The 13,276-nt window shown below is 32.5% G+C and overlaps 1 protein-coding gene across 1 annotated transcript; it reads right to left on the reverse strand.

Moving 5' to 3' along the window:
- Window positions 1–10,921: 10,921 nt before the first annotated feature.
- On the reverse strand, window positions 10,922–12,285 carry LOC113752985 (protein PLANT CADMIUM RESISTANCE 2-like). Its single transcript, XM_027297060.1, has 4 exons — window positions 11,981–12,285; window positions 11,780–11,851; window positions 11,387–11,599; window positions 10,922–11,300 (listed from the first exon to the last, which is right to left on the reverse strand). The coding sequence occupies exons 1-4, from the start codon at window positions 12,180–12,182 to the stop codon at window positions 11,212–11,214; spliced, it is 576 nt and encodes a 191-aa protein (XP_027152861.1). The 5' UTR covers window positions 12,183–12,285; the 3' UTR covers window positions 10,922–11,211.
- Window positions 12,286–13,276: the final 991 nt, after the last annotated feature.

The raw sequence follows: 13,276 nt of genomic DNA on the forward strand, positions 1-13,276 counted from the left end.
ATGAACAGGAAGTTGACCAGGCCTGTCACAGAATAGGAAATCAGACAAGCTGTCTTCTCAATGCAACCAAACAAGTCTCCAGGACCAGATGATATGCCTCCTTACTTTTTCCAAAAATTTTGGCAAATAGTTAAATCTGATATAGTTGATGTTGTCCAAAGCTTTTTCCATTCTGGTCACCTTCTGAAGTCTATTAATGAGACCTTAATCAGCCTTATCCCTAAGACTGAGAATCCAATATCTATTACTGAGTTTAGGCCCATTAGTTTATGTAATATCATTTATAAAATCATTTCTAAAGTGCTGACTAGCAGGTTTAAGAGTGTTCTGAACGTTTGTATTAGTGAGTCCCACTCTGCTTTTGTTCCTGGCAGACAGATCTTAAACAATGTCCTGATTGCCCATGAATGTGTCCATTTCCTAAAAAACAAGAGAATTGGGAGGGAGGGCTATATGGCTATCAAATTAGACATGTCCAAAACTTATGACAGAGTGGAATGGGTGTTCTTGGCTAAAATGATGCAGAAAATGGGATTTTGTCCTATGTAAATTCTGTGGATTATGGAGTGTGTTACTAGTGTCACATATTCTGTTAACATTAATGGGGAAAAAATTGGTTTTATTAAGCCTACTAGGGGACTGAGACAAGAGGATCCTTTATTCCCTTATTTGTTCCTGATTTGTGCTGAGGGACTGTCTTCTTTGATTAATCAAGCTAATTCACAAGGTTTGTTGACAGGTATGAGAGTAGCTAGGGGGGCTCCTAGATTATCCCATTTATTTTTTGCAGATGATTCTTTGATTTTTTGTAAGGCAAGTGGTGAGGAGGCAAGGAAACTGAGGAGTATTTTGGAGGTATACAAGGAGGCTTCTGGTCAGCTGATTAATATGGAGAAGTCATCATTGTTTTTCAGTAGAAATGTGAACCTTAGGCAAACAGGAGAGGTGATGAGGGAATTGCAGGAAATGAGGAAGGTGGTGCAAAGTAAGTACTTAGGACTACCTTTGGTTATTGGGAGGTCCAAGAGACAGGTCTTTGATTTCATAAAGCAAAAAATAATAATTAGGCTGTAGGGATGGAAGGAGAAGCTGCTGAGTCAAGCTGGAAAAGAAGTATTACTAAAAGCTGTTATTATGGCACTGCCAACATATGTGATGTCTACCTATTTGGTGCCAAAGGCTGTGTGTAAGGAAATATGTTCAGAGATGGCAAGGTACTGGTGGGGACAGAAGGTTGAGGAGAATAGGATCCTTTGGTTGAGTTGGGGGAAGCTAACAGAGATTAAGGCAGAAGGGAGGCTGGGGTTTAGGGAGTTGTATGAATTTAACTTGGCTCTGTTGGCAAAGTAGTTGTGGAGAATTCTGACAAAACCAAACTTACTGATGAGCAAGATTATGAAGGCCAGATACTTTAAAGGGATATCCATAAGGAGGACAAAGAGTGCTGGGACTGACTCATGGTGCTGGAAAAGCTTGCTGCAGGCCAGGTGCCTTTTAGAAGAGAGGGTACGGAAGCAGGTAGGGGACGGTAAATCTATCAACATTTGGAAGGACAGATGGCTTCCAGAAACTGAGGATGGAAGCGTAACGACTAGGAAGGAGGAGGGGGTAGAGGTGCAGAGAGTGTGTGAGCTAATCAAGGATGGAGTATGGGATAGAGAGTTGATTGATCAGATTTTTGATAAGAATGAAGGCAGGAAAATTATGAGCATTCCACTTAGCATGGAGCCTAGAAAGGACAGGTTATATTGGGAGTTCTCAAGTACTGGGGTGTATACAGTGAAGTCTGGGTATAGATTGGCCAAAAGCAAGAAAAGGAGGGAGAGTCAAGGGAGGCATGGAGCAGAATCCAGTAGTAGGAAGGGAAGTGCAACTTAGAGTTGGAACTTCTTATGGGGATTGAATGTGAAGCATAAGCTGAAGCATTTTATCTGGAAATGCCTGGAAGGCATTTTACCAGTGAATGCAGTGATTAAGGATAGGTGCTTGAAAGGTGATCACATGTGTAGGGGGTGTGGTGAGAGTGCAGACCCCATTGAGCACATGTTGTTCTTCTGCAGTCATGCTTTGGCTATTTGGAAAGCTGCCTCTGTGAGCTGGAGGGTCTGGAGGATTACAGAAGTAAATTTTGGTTGTGGTAGGAAGAATTGAAAGGAGCTGCGGATCAGGAGTTGGGAAGTGAGCATATAGTACTGACTATCAACCTCCTTTGGCAAATTTGGAAGTCAAGGAATGAGAGACAGTTCAATGGCCAGGGAAGGAATCCTTTAGCTGCAGTTACCAAGGCAGTGGGGGAATGGAAAGAGTTCCAGGATGCTCAAAAAGAGGAGATGGACTTTCAAGGCAGCAACAAGGGTGAAGGTGAGGTTCCCAATAGCTGGAGTTTGCCTCAGAAGGGTTGGATTAAGATAAATTCAGATGCTGCATTACAACAGAAGGAAGGTTTGGCAGGTTGGGGAATGGTTGCCAGGGATTGGAAAGGGAAGGTGCTAGGAGCTTGGGCAATACCAAACTCTAGTTGTTCTAATCCAAAGCTGGAAGAATCAATGGCATTAAGAGAAGCCATGGTGAAGGCGAAGCAGCAAGGATGGAGAAGGGTGATGTTTGAATCAGATTGTCTTATGGTGGTGGAAGAGATCAATAGGGAGCAAACTAATGTGATAGGATCAGTAGTGTTATCTGATATCATGAAACTTAGAACAAAATTTGACGAATGTTGTTTTACTTTTACCCGAAGAATAAACAACTATGTTAGTGACAAACTTGCCAAAATGGCATTAAACTTGAGAGAACAAACTGAATGGAAGGATGTCTTCCCAGTCTGGCTACTTGAGCTGGGGCAAGCAGATGTTGCGGGCCGTTGCCCATCTCTTATGTAAAAGTTTACCTTTATCAATAAAATATTGCCGTTGAGACAAAAAAAAAAAAAAAAGACTTTCCTGTGGTAGCAGCTACCAGAGCCTTTCCCCAAGAGAGGAACTTGACAGGTGCCGAACCTGTGCAATAATAAATACCTACTCGAGAAAAATACAGATTTTGTATATAGCGGTGAGTAGGGTCGAATCCACAGGGACTGGGGATAATTCGTTTCTTCTAGAGTCCAAAGTATGGGGGGTTTTGGATTAAATGCTAACTAAATAAATTAACTGCAGAAAATAATTAATTAAAAGAAAATAACTAAGAGAAACTCTAGCCAAGGATACACTTCAGAAATGGTTCATGCAACTGATCATTGATGCAGAAATAATTCCAACATTTAGTAATAGATTAGTTATAGTTGTCATGCACGCGATAAACAACCAACCCTTCCTTAATTTCTCGATAGCTAAGGTACGACCATTAGCTATTTCTCTAACCCAAAAATAACCCTAGGTACGACCGTAGGATTTAATTTCTAGATTGCATTAATAATTAGAAAGGCCCAATCCTAACTAACAAACACGCTACGAGGGTTTGTTTAAGTTAGATCGTATATTCCCCTGACATAAACCCAATTACGCCAGTTGCTACTGAGATAGAGATAACGAACAATTACGGATTCGATCACCCCTATTTAGCAAAATAGCCTATATGAATAATTAAATATTGCGTATCTATTCAATCACTCACATGAGCTATAGCAATTAAAAGCAGGAAACATATAAATATCAATAAATTAAGGAAACAATTAAAATAAATTAGATCTCACAGTAATTGTTGAACCAAATCTTCAGTTGTCCCTTTGACTAGAATTGAGAGGTTAGTCCTCCATTAATGGAGAACAACCATGCGAAAGAATAAAACTAAACTATGCTAAGAGCTAAGCTAAAACTATTGAATGATCCCGTTCTCTGTACGTTTCCCCCTTTTTAAAGCCAAAAGGAAGTCTAATGCTATCTCTAGTGGTCCCCACACCAAATTCAAAGTCTTGTACGTTTCTTTTCCTAGAGTCCAAATGACTCATGCTTCTTATCCGTGGTCCCCGCACATGTGGCCAAAGCCTCCAAAGTACTTGTTGTTCCAAATCTCTCTACGTTGCTTTCTTTGAAAAGCCCAAATGACCAAATGCCTTGCACTAGCTTGTGGTCCCCACCAATTCAAGGACCCAAAGGTTGAAACCCTTAGAAGTCTACATTTTTCCATACAAGTCCCTCCTTTTTGGTAATTTTCTGCTTCACTCCTGAAATTGATTCCAAATACCAAATATGAGTAAATATCAGCAATTAACACAATATTTGTCAGGGATAGAAGGGGAAATCAATAATAAATTTACTAACAAATTATACCCTATCAGAACTAAAATTCCATTTTGATGCAAACTCTTTGGGTTTTCGAGCAGGTCGAAAGTTTTATCGTTGATTAGTGCATGTTTGTATCTGAGTCTAGGTATGTTGTGAGATTTTTTCTTCTTTTTATTTTTTTAATGATAATTGGATTTACATGCTTGACATGGATTATCCATTTAAATCCACCAACTTATGTGAATTTAATTGGTCGTCCATTTAAGTCCATCAAAAAAAAATTTTTGTCATCCAAATCTATTTTGAGTATGGTTTATTTGGATGGATAAATGGATGTGAAATCCAAATTGGCACTTCTAGTAGAGAGGCTTTAAGAGAGTCAGCAGCCTCTCTGTTCGTGAGTTCTCGTTTTTACTGTGTAGCTGCAGCCGTGTGAATAGTGGAAGAAGAAAATTCCCTTTGCCTTTTTGACCGATCTCTTGTGAATTTTTTCTGTGGGCTTATGTTTGTGATTGATTTGGGTCATAGACACTATTCCTTGGATGGTCGACGGTTTTTAGTTTACTAGGCATTGTGCCCCGCGAGTTTCACGGGGTGCCCATTATTGATTGTTTAAGGATAATGTAAGATTTATTTAATAATTAATGTTTAGAGTGTTTTATATGATAGTAGAGTTGGAATAATAAATAGAGGAACAATATATTGGATTAATATATTTATAAATAGATATAGTAATATTGTTGTGATTTGTATTTAATTTTTTAAGAGTAACAGGATGTAAATATTATTTAAATTAATGGAATGTAAATCATTTTTTAATAGTTGAGATAAATTAATAATTCGAAATAATTTCGATATGTTTATTTTTATATTGTTAAATATAAGTGGAAGTAGAATAAAGAAAATTTAGGGAATAGATAATTGTTATGTGCAAGAAGTTATAGTGGACATGTTTAATTATGATTGTTGGATAAAGTCTCTGCTGAAGAGCTGCAGATGATAATTGTTTTCATTGAGTAGAGTGAACAGGATGACACTTCCTTCATGTAAGAAGTGTTTTTGTGCGAATATTGGCCAACCTTCTGTTATTTCTATTCCTTCTAGCTGAAAGATCCATCGAGTTTTAGCATGATAGCAATTGATAACTCCTATGTTGTTTGTTTGTATATGCGAGGGTATATCACCAATGAGTACCTGAGATAGAAAATAGGGAAAAAACGTAGTTGTATTATGAAATGAGAGTAGCAATGTAGTGCATGAATTATATTGATTGGAATGTAATTTGTATGAAACTCACCAAAGATTCAAGATCGTGTGTTAGATAGTGGAAGAGTTTAGTATTGAAAAGTTAAAAGAAAAGAAATATAGTGAAGAATATAAATTCATAAATAAAATATATACAAATTAATGATTTTTAACAATTTGAAATTATAAATTTAGAATCATATATTTGTATTTATTGATCGAATAATTGTTTTTTGAATCAATAAATATTGGATTGATTTAATTTTAAGTTTATATATATTAGATACATGTCAAGTACATATGATTTTCATTCATTTGTATTAATATGAAATAGTATAATCAATTTATATATATTGACTGCATACACATAGAATTTGTATTCATTTGCATATATTAGATGCACGTAGGATTTTTAGTGATTTGCATATTTTTTCATATTTAATATTTTTGCTAATATATACATTTTGGAGAAAATTAATTAAATTTATATATATTAGATACATGTTAAGTACATATGATTTTCATTGATTTGTATTAATACGAAACAGTATAATTAATTTATATATACTGATTGGATACACATAGAATTTTTATTCATCTGCATATATTAGATGTACGTAGGATTTTTAGGAATTTGCATATTTTTTTCATATTTAATAGTTTTTCTAATATATATATTTTGGAGAAAATTAATAAATAAGTGAATAAATATAAAAAGAAGGCTATTTTATGTATTAGATGTGCATAGCATTTTTAGTGATTTGCGTATTTTTTTAACTGTTAATATTTTTGTCAATATACACACTTTCAACAAAATTAATAAATAAGCGTGTTAATAAATAAGCGGATAAATACAAAGAAGGAAGGAAAATTATAAATATACAAATAGTCTCAAAATTATAATTATTTGATATAAATAACACTTATTATACATTAATACAAGGTACTATTATTAATTTATATATATTAGATATGCGTTAAACACATATAATTTTCATTGATATGCATTAATACAAAACAGCATAATCGATTTATATATATTGATTAGATACATATAGAATTTTTATTCGTTAGTATGTATTAGATATACATAGGATTTTTAGTGACCTGTGTAATTTTTTGATAGTTAATATTTTTTTCAATACACACACTTTTGACAAAGTTAATAAATAAGTAAGTTAATAAATAAGCGGGTAAATATAAAGAAGGATGGAAAATTATAAACATAGAAATAGTGTCAAAATTATAATTATTTCACATAAATAACACTTATTATATGTTAATACAAAGTACTATTATTAATTTATATATATTAGATGCATGCTAAACATATATGATTTTCATTGATCTGCATTAATACAAAACACCATAATCGATTTATATATATTGATATATATTGATTAATATGTTTGTGTATATAGCAACCTGCATGTTTTTTTGATATTTAATATGTTTGTTAATATACACATTTTAGAGATGCACATAGGATTTTTAGCAATTTGCATATTTTTTTCATATTTAATATTTTTGCTAATATATACATTTTGGAGAAAATTAATAAAATTTATATACATTAGATACATATTAAGTACATACAATTTTCATTGATTTGTATTAATACGAAATAGTATAATTGATTTATATATACTGATTGGATACACCTAGAATTTTTATTCATTTGCATATATTAGGTGTACGTAGGAATTTTAGGAATTTGCATTTTTTTCATATTTAATATTTTGCTAATATATATATTTTGGGGAAAATTAATAAATAAGCGAATAAACATAAAATGAAGGCTATTTTATGTATTAGACATGTATACCATTTTTAGTGATTTGCATATTTTTTTAATAGTTAATATTTTTGTCAATATACACACTTTCGACAAAATTAATAAATAAGCGGATAAATATAAAGAAGGAGAGAATATTATAAATATAGAAATAGTGTCGAAATTATAATTATTTCACATAAATAACACTTATTTTATGTTAATACAAAGTAGTATTATTAATTTATATATATTAGACGCATGCTAAACATATATGATTTTCATTGATCTGCATTAATACAAAACACCATAATCGATTTATATATATTGATATATATTGATTAATATGTTTGTGTATATAGCAACGTGCATGTTTTTTGATATTTAATATGTTTGTTAATATAGACATTTTAGAGATGCACGTAGGATTTTTAGCGATTTGCATATTTTTTTCATATTTAATATTTTTGCTAATATATACATTTTGGAGAAAATTAATTAAATTTATATACATTAGATACATATTAAGTACATACGATTTTCATTGGTTTGTATTAATACGAAACAGTATAATTGATTTATATATACTGATTGGATATACCTAGAATTTTTATTCATTTGCATATATTAGATGTACGTAGGATTTTTAGGAATTTACATTTTTTTTCATATTTAATATTTTTGCTAATATATATATTTTGGGGAAAATTAATAAATAAGCGAATAAGCATAAAAAGAAGGCTATTTTATGTATTAGACGTGCATAGCATTTTTAGTGATTTACGTATTTTTTTAATAGTTAATATTTTTGTCAATACACACACTTTCGACAAAATTAATAAATAAGCGGATAAATATAAAGAAGGAGAGAAAATTATAAATATACAAATAGTCTCAAAATTATAATTATTTGATATAAATAACACTTATTATATGTTAATACAAGGTAGTATTATTAATATATATATTAGATATAGGTTAAGCACATATAATTTTCATTGATCTGCATTAATACAAAACAACATAATCGATTTATATATATTAATTAGATACATATAGAATTTTTATTCGTTAGTATGTATTAGATATACATAGGATTTTTAGTAACCTGCATAATTTTTTGATATTTAATATTTTTTTTCAATACACACACTTTTGACAAAGTTAATAAATAAGTAAGTTAATAAATAAGCGGATAAATATAAAGAAGGATGGAAAATTATAAACATAGAAATAGTGTCGAAATTATAATTATTTCACATAAATAACACTTATTATATGTTAATACAAAGTAGTATTATTAATTTATATATATTAGATGCATGCTAAACATATATGATTTTCATTGATCTGCATTAATACAAAACACCATAATCGATTTATATATATGGATATATATTCAATGAGTATTAGATCGATTGATTTGTAAGTAAATGTTCTTGGAAAAGATAATACTTGCATTAATCTTTTGGCAATTAATAAGATTATAAAATTTAAAGATAACACAATTTTGGAGAGCCGGTTTTGTCATTGATATCAAGAATTAATAATGTTTCATTGAATAGCATATATGAATAAATACTTATTTGATGATGAAGTAATTTATTTATCGATTAATCAATATCTTAGTAAAAGCCAACAAATAAATAATGTAATACATAAAAGTTATACTGTTGTGTATATATTAGGTGGATATAGAATTTTTATTGATTTGCATAATTTTTTGAAAATTAATATCTTTCTTAGTATATAAAAGAGCAAAAGAAATTATATTTTGAAAAAGGAAAGATTAATACAAAGTTAAAGAAAGAAATTATATATGTTGAAGGAAGTTAATTAATAAAATTCATAAATTAGTATCTGTAATTTTTGTGAATAGAGCCCGACAAAGATTGGAGCAACGAACGATGCACAGGAAACAAAACGATCAGATAACAGTTGGAGCGGCAAATTTTTGTCAATAGTGCCAGATAACAATTGCAGGAACGAAAGATGAACAGCAAACAAAAGCCTCGGATAACAATTGAACCAACAAAGGATGGGCAGCAAACAAAAGGACAAAATTGAACACAAAATTACAAAGAAACCAAGAGAAGGGCAGAATTGGAAGAAGAAAATAAAAGCAGAAATGAGCAAAAAGGCAGCAGCAGGCAAAACGGCTGTAGGGGAGCTGCGAAAGGACCAAAAAGGACAAAATGAGCCGCGAAACCACAGCAAAACCGGCACAATCAACTATTCATCAGGCTTCGCGGCTTTAAGTAGTTTAGATATGTCTATCTAAAATTTTGAGAAATGATATGAATCAAAACTATAAATCATGGGAGTGATTATCATATTTACAACTGTCCCTCCTCTCCATTCCATGGCTGCTGATGTGGTAAGCTTAGACAATCAAAACAATTTTTTTCTCTTGGAGTGGGAAATGTATATTTGGATTATATCCTATTATGGACTCACAATATTTTTTTTTTGAGGAGAACAAAATGATGTAATAATTAGATTGTTGGAATTTGTCCAACACCAATTATTTGACAAAGGTCAAAAGAGAATTCTAAAGAGATTCAAGTGGCTATTCACAATATTCATGTGGCTATTCACAATATTCATATAGCTATTCTAGACGAGAAATAAGGTCCCGTATGGTAAATAAGTTTTTTGGGTTTTGGTTTAAAATTTTACTGTAACTTATTATAGATGTTGTAGAAAATTTTTTTAAAATATAAAAGTTTTTTTCTTTTCTTCTTCTTTCTTTCTTTTTCCTTTTCTTTGCTCTCCACGTCTTCTCCCTCACCTTACCACTGGCTGCCCGCGGGCGCCGATAGTTGCAGGGAGGGAGGGGGAGGGTGGCAGGGGAGGGAGAGGGGAGGAGAGATGGCGAGGGAGAGGGGAGGAGGAGAGAAAAGGAAAAAAATTTGCAGCTGCTAGCGTCGAAGGCGGTGGAAGGTTGATGTGGGGAAGGAAGAAGAAGAAAGGAAAGAAGGGATATTTTTTGGAATTTTTTTTGGTATTTTTGAAGTGTGTATTTTAAAAGTTTTGAAATTTTTTTTGAGATTATTATAATTAAAATTGTTTAAAAACTTGTAAAAAAAAAAAACTTGGCCAAAAACTCTGTTCCCAAACAGGGCCTAAATTATCTATTGATTGATTTGAACGTGATCGGTATATACGGAATACTTTCTAGTTTCTAATAAGCAAAGTGCACTAATACGCAAAGTACACGATAACACTGGCTCTGAATTGTAAAAAACAAAAATGATAATACTGCATATGTTTTGATAACTCATTATCTGAATTTTTTGTTACATTTTGAAAATGTTTTTCAATGACTTTTTAAAATTTTTAATATTTTTTTACTGCACATATATTACGTAATAAAAGAATGCTTTAATAAATAATATAACAAATAATTCTGAATAATCTTCAATCCAAATAATGAACGTTCGAACAGTCAATCTGACCAAAGTGAATGGCTATGACATGGAAAGCATAATGGGACCTCTTGAGTCTTGACCAGATAACATATTGCTCTATTCTTCCACTAATGCTCGCAGTTGACGGTGGTATGTTGCTGTCTACAATAAATATATGTAGAAAAATGCAGGCACTCAACAAAACAAAACAAAAATAGTCAACATCAATTGTTGCTAACGCCGTCATGGTTTTCATGAATTAGACAACAATCTAAGAACGAGCTAAAAGAACACGTACTATTGATAAGATCACTTCTTGCAAATTACAAACAATGAATAACTTCTTGAACTGGTACAAATTTTTACAGCACTCAGATTCTCACACATCTCAATGATGTGGTCAAAAGACAGCTTCATATTATATGATACCACAGGCACGAACAATTCCAAGTTTGAAGCTCTAAAATTACATTCACCAATACACCGATTAAACAACATAAACATGAAAAGAAGATAAACCATGACTTTGGCCAAATGGTTTTATTGCCATCTTCCTCATCATTTATCTGCTCATCCCTCCTTCAACTGTAGGAGCCACTGCGGTCATTGAAACTCCTCCTTTATTCTGCCTCTCCATGTTTCCATGCCATCCTGGATGCAAAAAGATTTAGCCAAATTATCAACCAAGGTCATCTTACTTTAATGAATTAAAGGAAATAAGAGCTAATTGAAATTACCAATTTCCATCTCAAATCCTCGATTTTTCAGCTCACGATGCTCCTGGCACAAGGCACACGGCTCACAAAAGCAGTGGACTAAGCAATCCCCACAGGGAGTTTCATGCAAGGAGTGTTGCTGCCTCATCTTTGACCGGTAGAAACAAGAGTAGAAACAGGCACAGCCAGTCACACAGGCAATAAGTGTATAAAGGGCTCCATTTGATCCACACGCTGCATCAAGATTTAGCGAAATCAAACATCATATAGGAACAATTATGGCAAAATTTATAGTACAACTTCTTTTAGCAAAAGTTGCGGTCCAATTATTTATCTATATTGCCATCTTTTTAATTTTCTTGAGAAAAAGAATGGCACATGATTAGTCAAATAAATAAAAAGAAATAGACTTACAGCTTGATCCTTTATCTACAATCTCAGCAACTTGTCCGAAAGTAATGCATGGGCACCAGCATGTGATGCAACCTGGTTGATTAACAAAAGGGCAATCGAAATAAGCAAGTAATTTCAATTGTCAAGAAACAAAGCTAAATAGGCAGCGCGTGTCACACACGCCCCACCGCGAAAGGGGCCATTTCTAGACAAGAAACTTACAGTTCCGGACATCGGAAGTGCAGTCACACAAACCAGTTGACCAGGGGACCTGAGGTTTAGGCTTGACAGCGTAGCTTTGCTGATCTGAATAGTAACTTTGGGTTGAGCCAGTGCTGACTGGAATTCCAGTTGTGAATTCGCTTCCGTATGAAGCTGGTGGTGCTGAATACTTTAGATCCTCCTTCAAATTCGAATTGTACATGATGAAATTTGGGATTGTGAACTGGGATGACTTTGATATGATTTGGAAAAAAAGCAGATATACAGGAAGAAGATGAAGTTTACAAAGACACGATTCAAGTGCTTATAAATAATTAAATACTATCGGTGCAAGATATAAATAAGGGAAAATGACATGTTTCATCCCTTACATTTCACAAAAATATTCTTTTCGTCCCTCACTTTTAAAATGAAGCAATTTCGTCCCTGACATTTAAAAATTAAATCTATTACATCCTTGAACCCAATTTTCAATCTGAATCAAACCACCTATCAACCTGATTACAAATTTTGGAGGTATAATTGGTAGATCACTTGGTTAACTCAACTTGAATATAACTCAACTTGAATTCTTACATTGTCAATAATACACTAATAGTTTTATGTACCTACCATATCGTTTCAATTTAAATTTAAACACCAAATTTTGTATTTATGATACACATTTAGACTCGCAAGTGAATATACTAACGGTGCATGAAAAGATTTACTCAAAAGAAAAACCCGACTATTCCAAAACAAATAATGGCCTTTATGTTATAATATTTATTTTTTTGGTTTGATAAATGTCATGTGAATATAATGAAATTGACCGAGTGACCTATCAATTCTATCTTTGAAATTTATTATTGGATTATTGGATGGTTTGATTCAGATTGAAAATTAGGTTCAGGGATGTAATAGCTTTAATTTTTAAATGTCAGGGATGAAATTGCTTCATTTTAAAAGTGAGGGACGAAAAGAATATTTTTGTGAAATGTGAGGGATGAAACATGTCATTTTCCCTATAAATAATATAATGTTGACAGAGTCTCTAAGGCCCACCAAAACTGCTGATTCAAGTCGGTCAACACTCAACAGCATGTATATTAATTTGATTTTTTATATAATTTTTTTTCAATTGCAGAGAAACCAAACCAACAGCATGTGCGCGTGTTGAATGAGTTTCATTCTATCTTTTCTTCTCTTTTTTTTTTTCTTTGAAAAGTTGGGGAAATTACGAATGAGTTTCGAATCAAGAATCTTTAGGTTTGTTGGATAGACTACTTCAAGAAGCTTCATTGCACTGTCTAAGCA

The sequence above is a fragment of the Coffea eugenioides genome, chromosome 11, assembly GCF_003713205.1.
Source record: "Coffea eugenioides isolate CCC68of chromosome 11, Ceug_1.0, whole genome shotgun sequence".
NCBI lineage: Eukaryota > Viridiplantae > Streptophyta > Magnoliopsida > Gentianales > Rubiaceae > Coffea > Coffea eugenioides.